The 25,603-nt window shown below is 44.9% G+C and overlaps 1 protein-coding gene across 1 annotated transcript in view; it reads left to right on the forward strand.

The window, feature by feature from the left end:
• Positions 1-24,762, forward strand: part of LOC124556293 (monocarboxylate transporter 2-like) — a 136,817-nt gene extending 112,055 nt beyond the window's left edge. Inside the window, exon 8 of the mRNA XM_047130269.1 lies at positions 23,780-24,762. Coding sequence (XP_046986225.1) covers positions 23,780-23,978 — 199 coding nt within the window. The 3' untranslated portion in view covers positions 23,979-24,762. The remainder of the gene's footprint in view (positions 1-23,779) is intronic.
• The last annotated feature ends 841 nt before the right edge of the window (positions 24,763-25,603 follow it).

The following is a 25,603-nucleotide window of genomic DNA, read 5'->3' on the forward strand; positions in this document are numbered from 1 at the left end:
AATGATTTCCAGTGCTTCAAAATATTGTAAGTTCACCATAAAGCTAATAGAAACTGAAAATATCTACAACTTCTCAAAATGGTGGCTAGCAACTACAGGAAAACGGGGTTGTCGAACGGACCACAAGGTAGATATGTTCCAAGTACACAGAAAGTCAGGTTTCAACCACGTTTCTTAATGCCTTTTGAACATAATAAGTTGCAATCAGATGTTGTGGCTTCTGAATACATAGGAGGGATATAGAAACATACATTCGATGTTTTATTTCCGGAAATGTGTGCTGTTTTTAATTTTGAAAACTCTCCCAGTAGACTAGCGACTATGAAGAGGAACCAAATGCAAGACACTGAACGTTTACTTGGTTATATTCCGCATGGATCTAGTTATTTCTATGGTGATTGGTTGAAATGGCCTGTGCTGCTGCTGCTGCTGCTGATGATGATGATGATGATGATGATGATGATGGCGCTGGGGCCGGCCGGAGTGACCGAGCGGTTCTAGCCGCTACAGTCTGGAACTGCCCGACCGCTACGGTCTCAGGGTCGAATCCTGCCTCGGGCATGGATGTGTGTGATGTCCTTAGGTTAGTTAGGTTTAAGTAGTTCTAAGTTCTAGGGGACTGATGACCTCCGAAGTTAAGTCCCATAGTGCTCAGAGCCATTTGAACCATTTTTGATCGCGCTGATGAGGATCAATGAAACCATTTTGTATGCACTTTGATTGGAGTTACTGTACTATGAAAAGATATGAGTAAAACATGAAACAGCTTAAAAACACAGCTTGACCAAGGATATGAATTATTTCCCCAAGAAGAGGGCCTTATTCCAAGATTTTGGACTTACTTCTTTTCAAAGAGATTGCAAAACTTAGCAACTGCAGTAATGGCAAAATATCCATTTCATTCTGTTCTTTAAACATTAGAAAACCCGTCTTGTTATACTCCAAATACTCACCCGAAAGACATTTTCCTTCGTTCCTGAGAACTTAAGATTTTGGAATAAGATCCTTCCAAAAAGGACTATATCATTTACGGAGATGGGTTCCTTGCCAAAACTTTATCTACTAATTCCCTTCTACAACCCCTCTAAGCCTATAACAGGCATTGTCAAACAACCTGTATATTCGGAGTGAGGAATGGTATTTAAAGTATTCACGAAGGAGTTGTGTTGCAATACTTGTCTCGTCCTCCTTGTATAATACGACACGCAATACTGAAGTGATGGTTTTCAAAGGTATGTGTCCGTATGCTGTCCTTTTTCGTCACCATTTTGAGACTGTGCGGCTTGTGCGTAAAAATCACTTCCGTATATGGCAGGAATTAATGCAAGACGTCAGCATTGGCAGCGTTCGAATCGATACCCCGGAGAAAATTGTATCCCAGTGCTATGTGGAAGAGAATTGCACGCAAGACGCTGTTGCTCACTCCTGTTCATAAAATTGCCTGATTATAGAGGTCAAAGAGATATCAACAATTGATTGCAATAGGCTGGAAATATTTTATACACTCCTGCTACTCATTTTTCTGCTTACACTGGCTGGTTATAAATGAAATCCAGCTGCTCACAGAAGTCCAGTGTGGGCTGTAATTATCGTTTGGCAGCGAAACTTGGTAGATATGCTAATGCGTTAAGCGGAACCGATTTAAGCTGGAGAAAAATTACTTCCAACTTTGGCCATCAGGTGCAAATATGGTGCTATGAATGCAGGAATGACGTATAGAAATGTTTCCGTCCATAATGGATTAGGAATGGGACGCGGGCAGAAAATGTGAAACAACTGAGAAAGACATAATGTTGATTTTATTTAACCGCCACTTACACAGTTTTGTTTAATACACTCCTGGAAATTGAAATAAGAACACCGTGAATTCATTGTCCCAGAAAGGGGAAACTTTATTGACACATTCCTGGGGTCAGATACATCACATGATCACACTGACAGAACCACAGGCACATAGACACAGGCAACAGAGCATGCACAATGTCGGCACTAGTACAGTGTATATCCACCTTTCGCAGCAATGCAGGCTGCTATTCTCCCATGGAGACGATCGTAGAGATGCTGGATGTAGTCCTGTGGAACGGCTTGCCATGCCATTTCCACCTGGCGCCTCAGTTGGACCAGCGTTCGTGCTGGACGTGCAGACCGCGAGAGACGACGCTTCATCCAGTCCCAAACATGCTCAATGGGGGACAGATCCGGAGATCTTGCTGGCCAGGGTAGTTGACTTACACCTTCTAGAACACGTTGGGTGGCACGGGATACATGCGGACGTGCATTGTCCTGTTGGAACAGCAAGTTCCCTTGCCGGTCTAGGAATGGTAGAACGATGGGTTCGATGACGGTTTGGATGTACCGTGCACTATTCAGTGTCCCCTCGACGATCACCAGTGGTGTACGGCCAGTGTAGGAGATCGCTCCCCACACCATGATGCCGGGTGTTGGCCCTGTGTGCCTCGGTCGTATGCAGTCCTGATTGTGGCGCTCACCTGCACGGCGCCAAACACGCATACGACCATCATTGGCACCAAGGCAGATGCGACTCTCATCGCTGAAGACGACACGTCTCCATTCGTCCCTCCATTCACGCCTGTCGCGACACCACTGGAGGCGGGCTGCACGATGTTGGGGCGTGAGCGGAAGACGGCCTAACGGTGTGCGGGACCGTAGCCCAGCTTCATGGAGACGGTTGCGAATGGTCCTCGCCGATACCCCAGGAGCAACAGTGTCCCTAATTTGCTGGGAAGTGGCGGTGCGGTCCCCTACGGCACTGCGTAGGATCCTACGGTCTTGGCGTGCATCCGTGCGTCGCTGCGGTCCGGTCCCAGGTCGACGGGCACGTGCACCTTCCGCCGACCACTGGCGACAACATCGATGTACTGTGGAGACCTCACGCCCCACGTGTTGAGCAATTCGGCGGTACGTCCACCCGGCCTCCCGCATGCCCACTATACGCCCTCGCTCAAAGTCCGTCAACTGCACATACGGTTCACGTCCACGCTGTCGCGGCATGCTACCAGTGTTAAAGACTGCGATGGAGCTCCGTATGCCACGGCAAACTGGCTGACACTGATGGCGGCACTGCACAAACGCTGCGCAGCTAGCGCCATTCGACGGCCAACACCGCGGTTCCTGGTGTGTCCGCTGTGCCGTGCGTGTGATCATTGCTTGTACAGCCCTCTCGCAGTGTCCGGAGCACGTATGGTGGGTCTGACACACCGGTGTCAAAGTGTTCTTTTTTCCATTTCCAGGAGTGTATGAGCACCGGAGGCGCCGACGAGATGTTGTATCCGTAAATTGACTTGAGCAACAGTCGCAGCAGTTCCGATGGAATTACAGAAACGTGTTCCTGTATACTGGCCTTCATATCAGGTAGAAACCAAACGTGTCCCTGGCGAATGCGTTTTTTTAGATATCCCTAGACCCAAGAGTCACACGGATGCAGATCAGGTGATCTTTCAGACCATGCATCTGGAAAACCTCCGGCAATAACACGTTCGTGGAAGGTTGCATTAAGCAGATCTTTCACACTGAGCGAGTGACATGAGATGTTGTCCCATCTTGCATGAAAACAGTGGTTTCCACACAGTTGCGCTCTTCCACATCAGGAGGCACTTGCTGTTCAACGAGGTCTCGATAATGTGCAGACGTCACGGTGCACCTGGTAGGCGCTCTGGGTGTATTTTCTTCAAAGAAAAACCGACCGAAATAAAAATGCTTGTGAATCCACACCACATTGTCCCATGCGGCAAGTGCAATGGTCCGTCGTGCACAAACTCGGTTTAATAGTACCCCCACATCCGGCAGTTCTGCACCCGGTAGTGTAAAATGTGCCTCGTCACTCCAGAGAATATTATCGAGGTAGGTGACGCAGTGATTAACTCAGTAGAGTCGCATTCGGGAGGACGACGGTTCAGATCCTCGTCCGACCATCCAGAGTTAGGTTTTTCGTTATTATTATTATTATTATTATTATCGTATGCATCAATTACAGTAATACACATTTAGCAAAACACAGAAATATGTATAAAAATGAACATGTGAAATTATATACAGTAAACAAGTTTTAAAACCGCTCAGACTACACTCGGATGTTGATGCACTCGATCCAGCGGAGTGCCTTGTGTGATGCTTGATGTAGCTTCTCAATGCCACCAGGGAAGCGTCTGATTGGACAGTCATTCACAATGTGGCTCATTTTTTGGGTGTCATCACAGTCACACACACTGTCACTTGAAAAGCCCCACTTATGCATATTGTATTTGCACCTACCCTCTTCAGTCCGATATCTGTTTAACTGCATCCACACCTCCCTTGGTTGGTGGAAGTCTGGAACTGGAACTGTTGGATTGTCTACAAGTTCATGGTTTCGGTTTCTTGTAGCTTGCCACTCACGTTTCCACTCTGCGTCCTGGTCGAATCCCGTGGATAGCATTTGGACTCCCATTCACATTCTGGTCCTCCAGATTTGAGGCGTTTCCTGGGCAGTGATAGCAAATCGTCATGAAGGGAGATCGAGTTGTTTTCAGAAATTTGCTGACAGAGGTTTTCCGTGGTTTCCCAAAATCAATGACGGCAAATGCCGGAATGGTTCCTTTGAAATTTGCGCGGCCGATTTCTTTCCCCGTCCTTCCGTAATTTGAGTTTCTGCTCTGTCTCTGATGCCCTCTCTGTTGACGGGACGTTAAACTCTAATCTCCTCCTCCTCCTCTTCCATAGCATATTGCCGGGCCGTATGTCATCAGCTTCGAGCCAGGGCAGAAACTGAAGAGCAAATTCAGAACGTTGCTGCGGATGATGAGGTTTCAGTTGCTGCACCGTCTGGATCTTGTGCAGGTACCAGGGTAATATAGAGTGCAAAACTTTCCCCACTGCTGACCATGGTATGGACAATTGTCGTCATACTGCACGAGCGGTACCACTACCCAGGGCGCGTGCTGTATGGCCTATTACAAACACAGAAACCTAGTCAGTAACTTCCACAGGGATGGGACACCTTGCTCGTGGAAACCCCACATCAAACTCACCAGTGTTTCCGAATCCTATTATCATCTTTTTTAAACCATTTAACACATCGGGCCTTTCCTCGGACCTATCAGTCGGCAGTATTCTCTCGGTGCAAACTGTAATTGCTGCCGTTCACATCTGAGGTCATCAGTCCCCTAGAACGTAGAACTACTTAAACCTGACTAACCTAAGGACATCACACACATCCATGCCCGAGGCAGGATTCGAACCTGCGACCGTAGCAGCAGCGCGGTTCCAGACTGCAGCGCGTAGAACGGCTCGGCCACACTGGCCGGCCAAATGACAGGGCGGATGTCCACTCACGTTATCGCTTGTCATATGACAGCGTCGATGTCATACCATCATACAGACAATGTACAGCGCCAGATTTGCACCTTGTGGCCAAAACCGGAACTAATTTTTTTCCAGTGTAAATCGGTTCCGCATTATCACATTAACATAACCATCAAGTTTCGCTGCCATACGATAATTACAACCCACACTGGGCCTCCGCGAGTTGCTGCACTTAAATTATAACCACCCGGTGCATGAATGATGCGTGCTCTCGTATTAATAGTAAACCTAGGAAGCGTTTCCGGGAGAGCTACATGCAAAGAGAGGTGAAAAACTGAGGGGACTGTGTGATGTCTCATAGATGTTGTAATTACACGGAAATGGGTCCTTTGTTTGAGGTTATACGTGTATTAAATCAAAAAGACTACATTCAGGTGATTGAAAACAATCTTTGCAGTTCCCTCGCTATAGTAGCGAAAAACATTGCATTATCAGACTATCCTCGAAGACGATAATGTTCGCTTCGAACGGATTACCATCCTGACAGCGTGACATAAGAAATGTCCGGTAATAGTTACACTTCTTGACTTACCTGCAAAGTCCCTAGATTTGAGCACCGTTGAAAATCTCTAGGATTATCTGTAAAAATAAATCAAATTAAGTGACATGGCCGACCTTGCAATATACACTCGTGCGCTAACCCTCCATCAATCTTTCTCAAAATAGTCACGAGTCCATAGACGGTGACGAAGGACATGTGCAGTTAGACTGAATTTGCCTCTTCACCCAAGACTGCAAGTAAAATATTAGCATTTCTTGGATTAACTTTGCCAGTTTTGACTGCTAGGACGTCCTCCTACCTATTCTGTGTAGCACTCTCGTTGCTATCGTCTCTCGCACCAGATAGCATAGCGCACTGGAAACGTTCTGAGCCCCAAAAGTTCTGATTGTGTGGTTATGATTGGATGTACTGGTACCAAATCTGCTTTAAATATTACTTCCGGATGCAATAACAGTGCGTTTATTGATGAACACCGTTAAATAATGCAGAATTACTCAGTTCGATACTTTTAACTTCGTAGAGTACTGAGAATCTAGGGCACGGATGACATGGAGTTCAGACATCTTTTCCCCGACTGACTAATTGGCGCGCGACAAGAATTTTTAGTGAACTTCGTACGGTAGCTATTTACCATTATTTGTTTCATGGTGTGACCATATTCGCTGTCTGCCACCGACCGTGAGAATTGCCTCTTGATGCATTACAGTAGCGTTCTGTACTACCATTCACGATAGCAACTTTTCCATCTCACACGTAGCGTTCAAATACGAGGCGAAAAATTACAAGTAAATGTTGTCTGAAATAGGAAGAGCCTCACAATCCGTGCAGGTTAGTGCGGAAGGAATTGTTACGAGTATACAGGGTGGTCCATAGATAGTGACCGGGCCAAATATCTCACGAAATAACCGTCAAACGAAAAAACTACAAAGGACGAAACTTGTCTAGCTTGAAGGGGGAAACCAGATGGCGCTATGGTTGGCCCGCTAGAGGGAGCTGCCATAGGTCAAACGGATATCAACTGCGTTTTTTTAAAATAGGAACCCCCATTTTTACTACATATTCGTGTAGTACGTAAATAAATGCGATTGTTTCAGTTGGACACTTTTTTCGCTTTGTGATAGACGGCACTGTAATAGTCACAAACACATGGCTCACAATTTTAGACGAACAGTTGATAACAGGTAGGTTTTTTAAATTAAAATACAGAATGTAGGTACATTTTATTTCGGTTGTTCCAATGTGATACATGTACCTTTGTGAACTTATCATTTCTGAGAACGCATGCTGTTACAACGTGATTGTCTGTAAATACCACATTAATGCAATAAATTCTCAAAGTGATGTCCGTCAGCCTCAATGCATTTGGCAATACATGTAACGACATTCCTCTCAACAGCGAGTAGTTTGCCTTCCGTAATGTTCGCACATGCATTGACAATGCGCTGACACATGTTGTCAGGCGTTGTCGGTGGATCACGATAGCAAATATCCTTCAACTTTCCCCACACAAAGAAATCCGGGGATGTCAGATCTGGTGAAACTGCGGGCCATGTAATGGTGCTTCGACGATCAAGCCACCTCTCATGAAATATGCTATTCAATACCGCTTCATGCGAGCTATGTGCCGAACATCCATCATGTTGGAAGTACATCGCCATTCTGTCGTGCAGTGAAACATCTTGTAGTAACATCGGTAGAGCATTATGTAGGAAATCAGCATACATTGCACCATTTAGATTGCCATCGATAAAATAGAGGCCAATTATCCTTCCTCCCATAATGCCGCACCATACATTAACCCGACAAGGTCGCTGATGTTCCACTTATCGCAGCCATCGTGGATTTTCCGTTGCCCAGTAGTGCATATTATGCCGGTTTACGTTACCGCTGTTGGTGAATGACACGTCGTCGCTAAATAGAACCCGTCCAAAAAATCTGTCATCATCCCGTAATTTCTCTTGTTCCCAGTGGCAGAACTGTACACGACGTTCAAAGTCGTCGCCATGCAATTCCTGGTGCATAGAAATATGGTACGGGTGCAATCGCTGTTGATGTAGCATTCTCAACACCGATGTTTTTGAGATTCCCGATTCTCGCGCAGTTTGTCTGCTACTGATGTGCCGATTAGCCGCGACAGCAGCAGCTAAAACACCTACTTGGGAATCATCATTCCGTGGTTGACGTTTCACATGTGGCTGAGCACTTCCTGTTTCCTTAAATAACGTAACTATTCGGCGAACGGTCCGGACACTTGGATGATGTCGTCCAGGATACCGAGCAGCATACATAGCACACGCCCGTTGGGCATTTTGATCACAGTAGCCATACATCAACGCGATATCGACCTTTTCCGCAATTAGTAAACGGTCCATTTTAACACGGGCAATGTATCACGAAGGAAATACCGCCGCAGTCGCGGAATGTTACGTGATACCACGGACTTATACGTTTGTGACTATTACTGCGCCATCTGTCACAAAGCAAAAAAAGTGCTCCAGCTAAAACATTCATATTTCTTTACGTACTACACGAATATGTAATAAAAATGGGGGTTGAAATCCGGTTGACCTATGACAGCGCCATCTAGCGGGCCAACCATAGCGCCATCTGGTTTCCCCCTTCATGCTAGACAAGTTTCGTTCTTTGTAGTTTTTTTGTTTGATGGTTAATTCGTGAGATATTTGGCCCGGTCACTATCAATGGACCACCCTGTATACTAACGCCTTCTACGTGCAGAACCTCGTGCAGTAAGTACAACAGTGTGCAACAGAGGTTATCATGCCTCATGAAGGTTTAACACGTCATTATGAGGTGACTACTTTTTATGTCAAACAGCTTTATCTACTGATAAAGACATTCTCGCAGAAGATCGAGACATTATGGTATAAATGACGACGAAACTTATACACTGACGTTATGTTACACCGTCAGCACTTTCACTAAAGGCGCCCAGATACTCCTGTAATGAGGTTCTTGTGGGTTACGTTTATTAAAATTTGATCCTTCTGCGAGCTTCATGTGGCTCGATGGCTCGTTCATAGAGTGCCAGACTATGACTCCAAAGGCCTGGGGCTCGATCCCAGCCTGTATTGGGATTTTTATCTTTTACTTTTTTCGTCTCTGGCAATGTTTGTCAGCCCGTAACTGATTCAGTAACTCGTTCAAAGTCCTCTAATAGGGTCATGCCTAATAAAGTGTTGTGGTCTTCAAACCAACCTTCGGGTTGATAACAGCTTTACCGTTTATGCTCACTTATTTCCAATATAAGCCCACCTGACAAAAAATTTGTCACCGTAGCGCGCACACGCGGTTGACTCGTCAGGCCTTTACAGACGGCGCAGCAACCGAGTTACGTGCACAACGGCACACTACCTCTGCATTAGCCTAAGGCAGCAGCGATCAGTGAGACATTTATGTTTCAAGCGGACGTTATACCTAAACATGGGTAAACGTAAGTATGTGAAAGAGTGTCGAAAAAGAGCAATTGTGTTTTGCTGTGCCCATGGCCATCCGGTGTGCGATGTAGCTGGATTTGTTGGTGTTTCGCTGCGAACTGTTCAGTGTGACTATGAGCAGTGGACCGAGCGAGGTGGCGCAGTGGTTAGACACTGGACTCGCATTCGGGAGGACGACGGTTCAATCCCGGGTCCGGCCATCCTGATTTAGGTTTTCCATGATTTCCCTAAATCGCTCCAGGCGAATGCCGGGATGGTTCCTTTCAAAGGGCACGGCCGACTTCCTTCCCCGTCCTTCCCTAATCCGATGAGACCGATGACCTCGCTGTCTGGTCTACTTCCCCAAAACAACCCAACCCAACTGCTCCGTGGCCACAAAACACGACGTCAGAATTGTGGTCGCAAAAAGATCCTCACTGAGAAGGACAGGAGACGCGTTTCACGACTTCTGAATCAAAGTCGCTTGCAAACTTGACAGGGTAGACAGTGAATGAGGATCCGTCCCAATCTGTTAGCGAGAGCGACGGGAGCTGCATGAAATGAGTATTTGAGTCGGTCACCTTCAAGAGGCCATTGCTCACACAGGCACGTAAAGACGACAATAGCAAAGTTCATCCGCCTGGAGGGATACGTGATTGGTTTTCTGAACACACCACCAATAGAAATCTTGATTGGCCTGCAAAATCACTTGGCTTTAACCCCGCGGAAAATCTGTGCGATATATTGGAACAACGCGTAAAACACCGATATTAGCATCCCGGAATCCTCAGCGAGTGGCTTAACGCGGATGCGACGTACCTGTACAATTTTGTGGGCTCACTTCCTAACCGAATCCTGACGGTTATCATGTACAGGAGCCGAATTACACGCTATTAAATGGTGCTTGTAATAATTTCTCTAGAGGTGACTAATTTTTTGTCCATTAAGTTAAAAAAAATGCTTTCCTACAGAACACGATGACAGAATAGCAGGCATAAAGGACAAGGGAGTACCATACCGATAGATTATACAGACAGATGGGTATAGCGCAGTGACTGAAGAACGAGTGCCCGCAGCTCGTGGTCGTGCGGTAGCGTTCTCGCTTCCCACGCCCGAGTTCCCGGGTTCGATTCCCGGCGGGGACAGGGATTTTCTCTGCCTCGTGATGGCTGGGTGTTGTGTGATGTCCTTAGGTTAGTTATGTTTAAGTAGTTCTAAGTTCTAGGGGACTGATGACCATAGATGTTAAGTCCCATAGTGCTCAGAGCCATTTGAAGAACGAGTGTTGGCGGGATGGACTCAGGAAAACAGTGTGACAAGAAGAGTAGGCACGGGTCTTCCCAGAAGGACTATACCACAAAAAGATCGTTAGAGTGCTATATTGGCTCTAAAGAATAGATAGATCCTTACAACTTAAATCCGGATATAGTTTATAGGTAGTGTGTCACAAGGAACCAGTTTATAGGCAGTGTGTCACAGGGAACCGTCGTTTACTTGTAACACCATACTGTAGATGACAGACTTGCACGACGTACAGCCACAGTCAACTTGGACACTCAGTGGCTTTCTGTGGCATTTAGCGCTGAGTCTTGTTTCTGTTTGTGACGGTCATATCGGCACCGACGTCCGTAAACGAACTGGTGAAAAACCACAAGAGGCTGCCATTCTCCAGACTCGTAGCTCTTCGACTTCTGGAATAATGGTGCGGAGAGCTATTGGATTTTACAACGGGAATGATTTGATAATTGTTGAATGGTGGCTGAATGCTCGCCAGTATTTGTCATATCCTTCATGACCAGGGTACCAAGTGTCATATGCCATATTATAACCTCACATATGTCTTGAGAATATACGGATCCTCGACTAACCCACCCACTCCTGTGATTTATCAGAGCACGTCTGGCGTGCGATGGAGAGATCTATATTTTCATACCAGCCTCTAGCCAGTAATCTTCACAAACTGCCACAGCATGCTTTTCAGACAGGGCAAAGAATGCCTCAAGATGACATAAGGAAACTGTTTGCTTTCATGGTACAACAAATACAAGAGTGCATTCATGCCTGTGTGGGTCACACCACATACTGATGCTGTGATGGACATCAGTGCCAAAAGAATCAAAGTTAAACCATTTGATACGTGTTATGTGATAAACACCTTCACAAGGCTTGATAAATGGCCTACTGCTGCTCCATGGTGTAATATCTTATATGTCTCAGTGTAGAAGAATATTAAGGCTTGAAGACTGGAGATAAACATCAGTCAGATAAACTTTATGGGAGTGCAAATTTTCGCAACAGTATCAGTAAAAAATTTAAAAACGTTGAAGAATGTAAGTGCCTGTGAGTTGTTATTGTGAAAAACGGAAAACATTGTGAGGACTTTCTCAGAGAATTTGTAAAAAATTGTAAAAAGACAGCTACTTTCCAGTGTGTGAGTCCATGCCCTTAAGAAAAATACGAAGACTGATATTCTCAAGTCGTTTGCGGAAATCACATTTATTTGTCAATAAGAAAAATGCTAAAACGAAGAATAAATATGTAGAACTGAAGCTCGAGGCAGAAAAAATTATAATGTGGTACCTTTGCTACCTATGCTTTGTCACAACAATTCCCATCCGTTCAATAGAGAGACGGTATGGTCACATGGAAAGCTTATCTTACGAAATTTGTTGCAAATATCTCGAAACTCTCCAAGAAGAAAACTACCAATATCAATACATACCTTAGTGGTTTCAGAAGACAACTGCTCGAAAACTGCGATACATACAGAAAGTAGTCACATATCAATATATAGAGCATCTGCCCTAGCTTTTACTTCACATTTCAGGCGCTGAATATGGGCACTATTTGCGACACAGCAAATTTCGGTACATATGTGCATTTACAAGGTCCAATCACATGAATGTGACCACCGCATATGTTCGACGTCAACGTGCAATAACTACTCACAGGCGGCAGGTGGCAGCATTAGCAATGAAGGATATATGATGGTCACTCCAAAAGAAATGCACACTATTTTTGTAAAAATACAGTTTTCATTCTGCATGTGTGAAAGTTTTACAGTGCGTAGATACATCCTTCCCTCTTGTTTTCGAACTTAGTTCAACCTGTTCCCGAGAGTGGCGCCGTCACAGCATGTCTTCAAGATGGCTGCTACACTTGACGTTCGTCAGAAGCAGCGTGCTGTCATAAAATTCCTGTGCTGTGAAAACGAGACAGTGGGAAACATCTACAAGAGGTTGAAAAAACTGTATGGAGATGATGCTATCGATCGCAGTACAGTTAGTCGGTGGGCAAGCAGGTTACGTGATGAAAGCGGGCACGGCACTATTGACGATTGTCCTCGCAGCGGCAGGCCTCGTACTGCACACACTCCAGACAATGTGCAGAGAGTTAACGAATTGGTGACTGCTGACAGACGCATCACAGTGAACGAATTGTCACGCTATGTTGGGATAGGGGAAGGAAGTGTTAGCAGAATACTGAAAGTGTTGGCGTTAAAAAAGGTTTGTGCCAGGTGGGTTCCCAGGATGTTGACAGTGGCTCGCAAAGAAACAAGAAAAACGGTATGCAGCGGAGTTTTGGAACAGTACGAGAATGATGGAGATGAATTTCTTGGAAGAATTGTGACAGGTGATGAAACATGGCTCCATCATTTTTCACCAGAGACAAAGAGGCAATCAATGGAGTGGCATCATGCAAATTCACCCAAAAAAAAAAAAAAATTCAAAACCACACCTTGTGCTGGAAAAGTTATGGCTACGGTGTTTTTAGATTCCGAAGGACTCTTGCTTGTGGACATCATACCAAGTGGAACCACCATAAATTCTGATGCATATGTGCTGACACTAAAGAAACTTCAATCTCGACTGAATCATGTTCGACCACATCGGCAAAAGCAGGATGCTTTGCTGTTGCACGACAATGCACGGCTACATGTCAGTAAAAAACCATGGAATCGATCACAAAACTCGGATGGACAGCACTGAAACACCCGCCTTACAGTCCTGACCTGGCTCCATGTGACTATTATCTCTTTGGGAAACTGAAAGAGTCTCTTCGTGGAACAAGGTCCGAAGATGATGACTCCCTTGTGTACGCTGCCAAACAGTGGCCCCAACAGGTTGGTCCAGAATTTTACCGTGCGGGAAAACAGGCGCTGGTTCCAAGATGGTTCAAATGGTTCAAATGGCTCTGAGCACTATGGGACTTAACTTCTGAGGTCATCAGTCCCCTAGAACTTAGAACTACTTAAACCTAACTAACCTAAGGACATCACACACATCCATGCCCGAGGCAGGATTCGAACCTGCGACCGTAGCGGTCGCACGGTTCCAGACTGTAGCGCCTAGAACCGCTCGGCCACTCCGGCCGGCTCCAAGATGGCATAAGGCAGTTGAGAGGGATGGAAATTATGTGGAGAAATGAAAATATTGCTCCTAAATGATGTATCTACACACTGTAAAACTTTCAAACATGTAGAATAAAAGATGGATTAAAAAAATAGTGTGCATTTATTTTGGAATGACCCTCGTGTAAACCGAGTCGGTGGACTCATAAAACAGGCTGTCATTGTCATCATGCAGAAACGAAACAATTTATCTGTCGTCCAAAAGGGTGTGATCACTGGCGTACGGGCCAAGGATGGAAGCATTTCCGAAACGGCTAAGTCTGTAAACTGTTCGTGTGCCACCGTGGTTAAAGTGTGCCGTGCATACAAAATGGCGCTATCCAAAATGGCGCCGAGGCAACTGTGGTGCACCACGGGCCGTTGATGACAGAGGTGGACGACGGCTGCAGAGATGTGTACTGGCGAATAGCTGTACAACTGTTAAGCTACTGAGCGCTCAGATGAACCAAGAGGCTACCAGCTGTGTCTCCACAAAGACCGTTCAGCGAGCATTGCTGAAATTGGGTCTTCACAGCAAGCACCTAGTTCATGCAGACATGATGACTGCTGCTCATTGGCGACGCAGGCTGCAATTTCCTCACCAGTATCGCAACTGGTCGTTCACTGAGTGGCGACAGGTGGCCTTTCCAGATGAATTGCGTTTTATGCTCAACCAGATATGGTCATTGGCGTGAACTGCCTGCAGCAATCGTCGGAAGGGTCCATGCCGGAGGAGGGAGCATTATGTTCTGGTGAATGTTTTGTGGCAGTCCCTGGCGATCTCGTCATTCTGGAAGGCACAATGGATCAACGCAAGTACTCATCTATCCTTGGGGACCATGTCCGCAAGTACATGCAGTTGGTTCTCCTCGAAGGTATCTACCAACACTACAATAGAACGTGTCACACAGCTTACAGCGTACGTGCATGCTTCGAAGAGCACCGAGATTAATTTACTGTAATCCCCTGGCCAGCAGACTCCTTGGATTTAAACCCAATCGGGAATCTGTCGGACCACCTCGACCGGGCTGTTTGCGCAATGGATCCTCGATCGAGAAATCTAGCGCATCTGGCCACAGCATTGGAGTCAGTACCTTCCAGAACCTCATGGACTCTGTTCCTGCAGGTCTCGCGGCGATCTGCAAAAGGTGATTATTCACGCTTTTGACATGTGATCACATTAATGTGACTGGACAGTGCCCCCGGTTGCTGAGTGGTGCCCGCACGGTAGCTCAGAGTGTTCGGTCAGAGAGCTGGTTGGCCTCTGCAATAATAAAAAAACTGAGTGGAAGGATCAACAAACTAACTTGAACGGATGAAAAAAACGGATGAAAAAAAAAAAGTGGTTAGTGCGACAGAATGTCAATCCTAAGAGTCCGGGTTGGGTCGGAGATTTTTTCCGGTCAGGGACTGGGTGTTGTGGTGTCCTAATCATAATTTCATCCCCATCGACGCGCAAGTTGCCAAAGTGGAGTCAAATCGAAATACTTGCACCCGGCGAACGGTCTACCTCGACGGGAGGCTCTAGTCACACGACATTTACATTTATTTTTACTTGGAAGGCGCGACGGCAACCCATTTCGGAAATCTGTTCATTTGGTTGCCTGTCCGCAAGTACCAACTAATTCGATGCGACAATATGGGGTGGATGATTTGTCTACGTATTCTCAGAAGCTTGCCACCTAGTGGTACTCTACATCTACATCTACATTTATACTCCGCAAGCCACCCAACGGTGTGTGGCGGAGGGCACTTTACGTGCCACTGTCATTACCTCCCTTTCCTGTTCCAGTCGCGTATGGTTCGCGGGAAGAACGACTGCCGGAAAGCCTCCGTGCGCCCTCGAATCTCTCTAATTTTGCATCCGTGATCTCCTCGGGAGGTATACGTAGGGGGAAGTAATATATTCGATACCTCATCCAGAAACGCGCCCTCTCGAAACCTGGACAGCAAGCTACACCGCGACGCAGAGCGTATCTCTTGCAGAGTCTGCCACTTGAGTTTGCTAAACATCTCCGTAACGCTATCACGCTTACCAAATAACCCTGTGACGAAACGCTCCGCTCTTCTTTGGATCTTCTCTATCTCCTCTGTCAACCCGACCTGGTACGGATCCCACACTGATGAGCAATACTCAAGTATAGGTCGAACGAGTGTTTTGTAAGCCATCTCCTTTGCTGATGGACTACATTTTCTAAGGACTCTCCCAATGTATCTCAACCTGGCACCTGCCTTACCAGCAATTAATTTTATATGATCATTCCACTTCAAATCGTTCCGCACGCATACTCCCAGATAATTTACAGAAGTAACTGCTACCAGTGTTTGTTCCGCTATCATATAATCATACAATAAAGGATCCTTTTTTCTATGTATTCGCAATACATTACATTTGTCTATGTTAAGGGTCAGTTGCCACTCCCTGCACCAAGTGCCTATCCGCTGCCGATCTTCCTGCATTTTGCTGCAATTTTCTAATTCTGCAACTTCTCTGTATACTACAGCATCATCCGCGAAAAGCCGCATGGAACTTCCGACACTATCTACTATGTCATTTATATATATTGTGAAAAGCTATGGTCCCATAACACTCCCCTGTGGCACGCCAGAGGTTACTTTAACGTCTGTAGACGTCTCACAAGCTGCGACATCGTCGCGAGAAAACACAGTGACCCGTATATGTAATAAGTTTCCTTTAATTTACGTCTATGGTCACAATCTTTTCTGTTTAACAGATTACCGGTTTCGGTCTTTAATGACCATCATCAGATCTGTCTCATAAAAACAAAGTCCTGTAGACGTCTCTCCATTGAGAACAATGCTGTGTTCTGTTTGCTAAAAACTCTTCAATCCAGCCACACAGCTGGTCTGATACTCCGTAGGTTCTTACTTTGTTTATCAGGCGACAGTGCGGAATTGTATCGAACGTCTTCCGAAAGTCAAGGAAAATGGCATCTACCTGGGAGCCTGTATCTAATATTTTCTGGGTCTCATGAACAAATAAAGCGAGTTGGGTCTCACACGATCGCTGTTTCCGGAATCCATGTTAATTCCTACAGAGTAGATTCTCGGTTTCCAGAAATGACATGATACGCGAGCAAAAAACGTGTTCTAAAATTCTGCAACAGATCGATGTCAGAGATATAGGCCTATAGTTTTGCGCATCTGCTCGACGTCCCTTCTTGAAGACTGGGACTACCTGTGCTCTTTTCCAATCATTTGGAACCCTCCGTTCCTCTAGAGACTTGCGGTACACGGCTGTTAGAAGCGGGGCAAGTTCTTTCGCGTACTCTGTGTAGAATTGAATTGGTATCCCGTCAGGTCCAGTGGACTTTCCTCTGTTGAGTGATTTCAGTTGCTTTTCTATTCCTTGGACACTTATTTCGATGTCAGCCATTTTTTCGTTTGTGCGAGGATTTAGAGAAGGAACTGCAGTGCGGTCTTTCTCTGTGAAACAGCTTTGGAAAGAGGTGTTTAGTATTTCAGCTTTACGCGTGTCATCCTCTGTTTCAATGCCATCATCATCCCAGAGTGTCTGGATATGGTGTTTCGAGCCACTTACCGATTTAACGTAAGACCAGAACTTCCTAGGATTTTCTGTCAAGTCGGTACATAGAATTTTACTTTCGAATTCACTGAACGCTTCACGCATAGCCCTTCTTACGCCAACTTTGACATCGTTTAGCTTCTGTTTGTCTGAGAGGTTTTCTCTGCGTATAAACTTGCAGTGAAGCTCTCTTTGCTTTCGCAGTAGTTTCCTAACTTTGTTGTTGAACCACGGTGGGTTTTTCCCGTCCCTCACAGTTTTACTCGGCACGAACCTGTCTAAAACGCATTTTACGATTGCCTTGAACTTTTTCCATAAACACTCAACATTGTCAGTGTCGGAAAAGAAATTTTCGTTTTGATCGTTAGGTAGTCTGAAATCTGCCTCCTATTACTCTTGCTAAACAGATAAACCTTCCTCCCTTTTTTTACATTCCTATTTACTTCCATATTCAGGGATGCTGCAAAGGTTCTCTGTTTAATTGCTCGAGGTAATTTTAGCATAGTGCACTCAGTATAATGTCACTCGAGCTCTGTCCCTACCACCCGTCCTAAACATCTGAGTGTCCCAGTCTATATCTGGTAAATTGTAATCTACACCTAAGACTATAACATGCTGAGAAAATTTATGGGAAATGTATTCCAGATTTTCTCTCAGTTGTTCTGCCACTAATGAGGTCGGTAAAAGGAGCCAATTATTAACCTAGCTCGGTTGTTGAGTGTAACCTCCACCCATAATAATTTACGGGAACTATCCACTTCTACTTCACTACAGGATAAACTACTACAAACAGCGACAAACACGCCACCACCGGTTGCATGCAATCTATCCCTTCTAAACACCGTTTGTGCCTTTGTAAAAATTTTGGCAGAATTTATCTCTGGCGTCAGCCAGCTTTCCATACCTATAACGATTTCGGCTTCGGTGCTTTGTATCAACGCTTGAAGTTCCGGTACTTTACCAACGCAGCTTCGACAGTTTACAATTACAATACCGATTGCTGCTTGGTCCCCGCATGTCCTGACTTTGCCCCGCACCCTTTGAGGCTGTTGCCCTTCTTGAACTTGCCCGAGACCATCTAACCTAGAAAACCGCCCAGTCCACACCACGCAACCCCTGCTACCCGTGTAGCCGGCTGCTGTGTGTAGTGGACTACTGACCTATCCACTGCAACTACGCCGCGGCGCGTTTTACGAATCGAAACTTGGAGAGAATCTCTATGTAGTGACATGTGTCATATTTCTGAATGTCTTGTAGTTCTTGCGCGGTCGTCTTCTGAAATCCCCGAGCTGCTAATAAATAATCCTGTAGAAAGCTAGACAAGAACATGAAGAATACTAACAAGTTACGAATATGATGCTTAGGATACTACGAACCATCGCCAGCAAAGCTGCAGAAATTTCATCGCATGAGATGTCTGTGACCACTAAAATTAAAATTTTCTGTCTCAACAGAATTATTTTCTCTGTCCGAGAAACCTGAGACACAGCTTATTTTGGTGGGAAGAAACTTCATACGATAAGGTGTCTGGATTTCATTAGGTATGGAGTTATAGAAGTTTGAAACTGCACGAAGCTTTCAGTGCCAAAGTTAGTCTCGAAGTAGCATTAGATTCCAGTAATGTGCCATATCTTCAGGCCGGCCGCGGTGGTCTCGCGGTTCTAGGCGCGCAGTCCGGAACCGCGCGACTGCTACGGTCGCAGGTTCGAATCCTGCCTCGAGCATGGATGTGTGTGATGTCCTTAGGTTAGTTAGGTTTAAGTAGTTCTAAGTTCTAGGGGACTGATGACCACAGCTGTTAAGTCCCACAGTGCTCATAGCCATTTGAACCATTTTTGAGCCATATCTTCAGCTTCAGCCTACTATTGTCTTGTGACACTATTGTTTCAACCAGACCACACATCTGCACACATGCTGACGGTGCCGATCGGGAATTTTGTGACTGGACACTGGTGTTACTAATTAAATACGTTGTATATGATTGCCTTAGGTTGAGTGCCAGTTTCGATTGTGTTTAAAATGCACTGCATGAGACTTGTGCAATATTCCGTCTAGGTATTTCCTTTACGTATGCAAATAAAAGTTTCGATTTTATGTATAAGATGTGATACACTTCAATCAGTAGAACATAGTCCTGCGAGAATGTCGAGCATAACTTCTATACCCGTAGGCTTGAACAGTTTAGAAGTATAGAATGCACTAGATTCCAGTAATGTGATTTACATTTTCAGCTTCAGCATACCACGGTTTTGTGACAGTGCTCTTTCAACCAGTGCTACCCATCTTCACATATGCTGACTGTGGCGACCAAGAGTTTTGTGATTGGAAACTATTGCTAGTAATGAACTAGAGCCGCGCGGGATTAGCCGAGCGGTCTCAGGCGCTGCAGTCGTAGACTGTGCGGCTGGTCCCTGCGGAGGCTCGAATCCTCCCTCGGGCATGGGTGTGTGTGTTTGTCCTTAGGATAATTTAGGTTAAGTAGTGTGTGTGTGCTTAGGGACTGCTGACCTTAGCAGTTAAGTCCCATAAGATTTCACACACATTTGAACATTTTTTTGAATGAACTAGACCGTAAACGAGTGGCTTAAGCTCAGTTACCCAACAACGCGTATAACACACTTGCAGGTGGTATCCAACTAGACGAGTGAAATTTTATGTTGAGTAATTCCTTACAACCAATTAACTACTTTACCATTAATTGCTAACGAAGTTGCTTTTATTAGTCAGGAAACCAACTGCATCCGTAACTCATCTTATCCACATATTATTCCTGAAATAACTTTCTAACGCCACTAATCTGTGACTGTAAGGAATTTTAACAATCCGCCTTATATCTGTAGCCACGTATATACTGACAGTACAGAACATTCCGACAACCCCTTTATTGTATGAATCAGCACGACTAAATCACAATGGAAGAACATAAGAGGTAAATATGTTATCCGTATCCTTTCAACAACTTTTGCACATTTTCTTTTTTCGTGAAAACCACAATGTTGTAACTCCATATCTGCCTACCTTTTTTTTTCTTTCTATATTTCACTTCCATTTTGTGGGCCGTAATTCATCAATCTTTTCTTATCCTGTAAATTGTAGAAAGTGGTTTCCCGTAGCTCGATACACTTCTATAAGCCACAGTGTCATCTTAATCTGAGGGAAAGTAATTCCTACCTATATGCGAATACTGTATACTCAGGACTTTACTTTTTTTATCTGAGGAAGAAGCAAGGAGTAATCCGCATTCATCTAAGCGACTGTAGAGGCTGCTTTAATGTCACGTCCACATTGGCCTGCGTATCAAACGAAGGATCGTACATACGGCGCACGGAATTAATCCGAATCTGAATCACATTCCTGAAAACTGGCGCTATTGCATATGCACATGAAATTACATAGACTTTTATATGATGTTACTGCTAGAAACAGTCCATACTACAGTAAGCAGAAATCCACTGACTGTCATAAGAAAGCCGGCCGGTGTGGCCGAGAGGTTCTAGGCGCTTCAGTCTGGAACCGCGCGACCGCTACGGTCGCAGGTTCGAATCCTGCCTCGGGCATGGATGTGTATGATGGCCTTAGGTTAGTTAGGTTTAAGTAGTTCTAAGTTCTAGGGGACTGCTGACCTCAAATGTTAAGTCCCATAGTGCTCAGAGCCATTTTTTTTATACGAAGTGAAGGCCCAGATGGAGAGAAGGAAACGAAATGAAACATCAAGCGTTGAGAGGGTATGAGATATTATTTTAGTGATTACAAAATCGAGTATAATTTACGAAGTACTTGACAGTGAAAGCCCACCACCAGTATGACGTTGAACCCTCTCTGACCTAGACGCATGCATTGATTTGGTTGGGAAGGGTGTAAGAAGCCGCTGTATCCTCTCCTGAGACAAGCTGGCCCACATCTGTTGTCACTGGTCCTTGGTATCTTGAATACTGGCATTGCGACGTGTGAACTGATCCCACACATGTTCTATAGGATACAGGCCTAGGGTACAAAAATGGCTCTGAGCACAATGGGACTTAACATCTGAGGTCATCAGTCCCCTAGAACTTAGAACTACTAACTAACCTAAGGACATGACACACATCCATGCCAGAGGCAGGATTCGAACCTGCGACCGTAGCGGTCGCGCGATTCCAGACTGAAGCGCCTAGAACCGCTCGGCCACACCGGCCGGCCAGACCTAGGGGTCTTACTGGCCACGGGACTACTTCTACATCACGCAAACAGTTCATAGAGGCACGTGCCATGCTTGGACTAGCGTTGTCCTGTTGCAAAAGGTATCACGCTTCTGCCACATGAGAAGTAACACGTGAAGACGCAGGATCTCAGTGACGTACCACTGTGCTGTCAGAGTTCCCTTACTCACTATAAGCCATAATTTGAAGTCATAACCGATGACTCCCCACACGAGGACGCCAGGTGTAACACCCCTGTGCCTCCCCAAAACGTTGGAAAAGTCTGACCACTGCCCAGGTCGCCGCCGCAGTCGCCGACGATGGTCATCCAGGGTAGTGCAGAACCGCGATTCATGGCGGAACACAATATGACACCATCCATCAGCAGTCCATGTTTCCCAATCAAGGTACCACTCCAAACGCCGCCGTTTGTGTTATAGTGTTAACAGCAGCCAACAAGTGAAACGGTAATTCCCTTGTCCGGCTGCTGCTAGTTCCCGACCATTGGTTCAGAACGACACAGAATATTACAGAGAGTCCATTTCATGTTCTCGAATGACAGGCGCATGTGTGAACTGGTTACACTGTGTTTGATGAACAATGTGGCCAACCTCCCGTGTGGTCTGAAGTGGTCGACCGAAACCCTGACGACCAGCATGCCTGCCCTCAGGTTCCCAGGCAATCCAATATGGGGCCACCGTCGCAGCCAAATGCGCCAAAAATCTAGATATTGGGCAATTTCGACCAGCCGACCAAAAGGAGACCCACATCACGGCCCCTTTCAAACTCTTTCAAGTGCTTATAATGCTGTCACACATGTGTACGAGGCATATCTTGTGTCCTTCACTGTGACCACTCAAGATCGGAAGCATTTCAGTGGCCTACTAGACATGGTAACAACATTAGGTATGGACATGACTAATACATAGAATGTAAATGTCGTATGACTAGGGTCTCTTGTCAGGTAGACCGTTCGCCGGGTGCAAGTCTTTGATGATGATGATTAAGACAACACAGCACCCAGTCTCTGAGCGCAGAAAATCTACGACCCAGCTGGGAATCGAACCCGGGTCCTTAGGACTGACATGAAGTCGCACCAACCACTTTTTTTTTTATCGTTGTGTTTGGTCGTTGCGGACGTCACATGAGATCCGTTTAAGTTCGTTTGTTGATCCTGTCACTCAGATTTTTTATTACAGTGGCCAACCAGCTTTCTGACCGAACACGCTGATCTACCGTGCCGCCAAAATGTAAGAAGTAGTCACAAATGGTTGAAATGGCTGTAAGCACTATGGGACTTAACATCTGAGGTCATCAGTCCCCTAGACTTAGAACTACTTAAACCATCTAACCTAAGGACAAAACAGCAGTACTGTAATTTAAGTTGGATTGGATTGTTTGGGGGAAGAGACCAAACAGCGAGGTCGTCGGATTACCGGGGGTGGACAACATGACTAACGCACTCTAGTTGGCATTCTACCTGTTACAGGGAATTGCAACTGTAATCATTTACAAAACGACTGATTGTGTGTACTTGTACGGAGTTACACTGACATACGACCTCGTGTTCTGAGTGCTTCACTTTTTTGTACGCTGGGTGGTTATAATTAAAATGCAGCTACTCACAGAGGTCCAGTGTGGATTGCAATTATCCTATGGCAGCGAAACTTTGTATGTATTCTGAAGCATTAATGCGGAACCGATTTACCCTGGAAAAATATTAACTCGGATTTTGGTCATCAGGTGCAAAATCCGGCGTCGTGAATGCAAGAAAGACGTATAGAAATGCTTCCATATGTAATGAATTAGGAACGGGACATGAGCAGAAAAGATCAGACAATTGAGAAAGGCATAATGTTGATTTTATTATTTACTACTGCTAACATAGTTTGCTCAATATAGGCACCTGATACGTCGAAGAGCTGGTGTACAGCGCCAGATTTGCGCCGCGCGGAGTGGCCGCGCGGTTTGAGACGTCATGTCACGGACAGCGCGGCCTCTTCCGCCGGAGGTTCGAGTCCTCCCTCGGGCATGGGTGTGAGTGTTGTCCTTAGCGTTAAGTTAGTTTAAGTAGTGTGTAAGTCTAGGGACCGATGACCTAAGCAGTTTGATCCCTTAGGAATTCACACACACACACACACACGCCAGATTTGCACCAGGTGACCAAACTTGGAATTAATTTTTTTCCAGCGTAAATCGGTTCCGCATTAACGCATTATCATTTCTACCAAGTTTCGCTGCCATACGATAACTACCGCCCACGCTGTGGCTCAATGAACAGCTGCACAATTACAATCACCCAGTACTTATCATTCCTCTTGAAACCAATTCAGTAGGGCTTGCATAAACGTAAATTCTCTGTTGCAGGCAGGGTACACGTCCGGGAGATGAGGCAAATGCGTCTCTCACGATGGAGGAAGCCAACAACGGGAACGGTGCCGCCGTGGAGCCAGCGACGACTCCGCAGCCCGCAAGGGACGTGCCGCCATTCCGAGGCAGCAGCAAATGGCGTGTCATGTCGGGGCCCAAGAGAGTCATTACTGTTATCGATGAAGCTTCCGTCTGAACATTCGTACGAAATGTGGAATCTGACACAGACTAATAAAACAGCCAGCACTAGAAATGCAGTGAACGAAACCACTTGCAGCACTTGAGTTGCTGCACTGAAAACGTATTGAAATACTATTGGAAGACATCATATAAAGTTTTCAAAAAATTGTATTCTTATAGTGTGCCCATTATTTACAGCGAGAGGTAGACATGAATTACTACAAAGGTAGCTTGCTTTTGGAATAGTGTTAGTGATAGTGAAAATCATTATCAGAAGTATAATAAGAATTTAAAAATTGTGTTAAACTAATTATTATAATCGTGTTGTACTGTTTAGTATTATATTTCCAAGCTTTTAATATATTTCCTAAAATTTGTATCTTAAATGTATTTATTGGTTTGAGTCCAGGAGACTAAACAGTACACGCTAGTAACTGTCATGACGTTTAGCGTTTATGTAAGTACAATATGCTGATATCTGTGCTGCTGCTTTCATACAGTGCCTGTTCACATTTCCTTTTACCATAGCAGACGCTCATTTTAAGCTTCTAGGTGTGTAAATAAATGTCGCATATTAATTTAATTGTTTAATTGTTATAAGGTTTCGTGTGTGACGACATGCCAAATCATTCTCTATTTGATGTTTAGTGTTTTAGTTTCCCCTTACCTCAGGATGTATTGGTAGTCAGCAAATTTTCTATGACGACACCTGTTTGCGGTTTAACGCGCAGTACATTTTGTTAATGGCTGTAAATTTAGAAAGTGTATATTATGAATTATATGAAGACAAGTAAAAAATACATACATCACAAAGAAATAATTTTATCATAACTTTATGATGTTCATATTAAACCACATCCATTAAAAATATGCCCTTTCATTTCCTTTTCTGTTGCCTCATCCAGAGATCCCATTCGTCTACATAATATAGCACTACTGTTAATTGAAGTAAATATTTGGTATAATTAACATCAAGAATAATTCGTTTCCACCAATATAATCTGCTTCGTAAAATGACGCACCTGTTCTAATCTTTCAAGTTCGTACAAAATACTTTCTTGCAGTAACAGAGAAATCATGTGATAATTGGTGTTAACTGACGTTCATGTTTCAAAGAACACGCATATCCATCAAATACTGTTTGGAAAAAAACTGCTTTTAATATTTGAATAATATTAACTGTTCTGACGAAATCGATAGGAGCACAATCATTATCACAGTCTCGGGCGTTCCACAAAGTATTTCATATATATAACGGGGCAATCAAAGTCCGAAGGCAGCTATTATGGCAAAAATAAATGCCAAAAGTTTATTCACAAGTAGTGAAATAAACTATAAATTAGTTGTAGCGATCACATAGTTTTTTATCATAACGTGGAATATAGAAGAAATTTGTTAGAAGAGGTGCATTCAGAATCAGCGATCCGGAAGAAGCACTTGGAGATCAGCTTTGAGAGCCATATTAAGAGTGTGTGTGATTCACAAAGCAATTTGTTCCGACTTAAACCTGCAGTTGGTGTTAAACTGAATAGTGTACAGTACTCTGATCTACCGATCCTAATTGATGTACCACTAGATAGTATATTGTATAAGATGAGTAAAGTCAAGATAAAGTTCCTTAGTCGTACTTCAGTACTCAGG

Source organism: Schistocerca americana, chromosome X, assembly GCF_021461395.2.
Source record: "Schistocerca americana isolate TAMUIC-IGC-003095 chromosome X, iqSchAmer2.1, whole genome shotgun sequence".
In the NCBI taxonomy this organism is placed as follows: domain Eukaryota; kingdom Metazoa; phylum Arthropoda; class Insecta; order Orthoptera; family Acrididae; genus Schistocerca; species Schistocerca americana.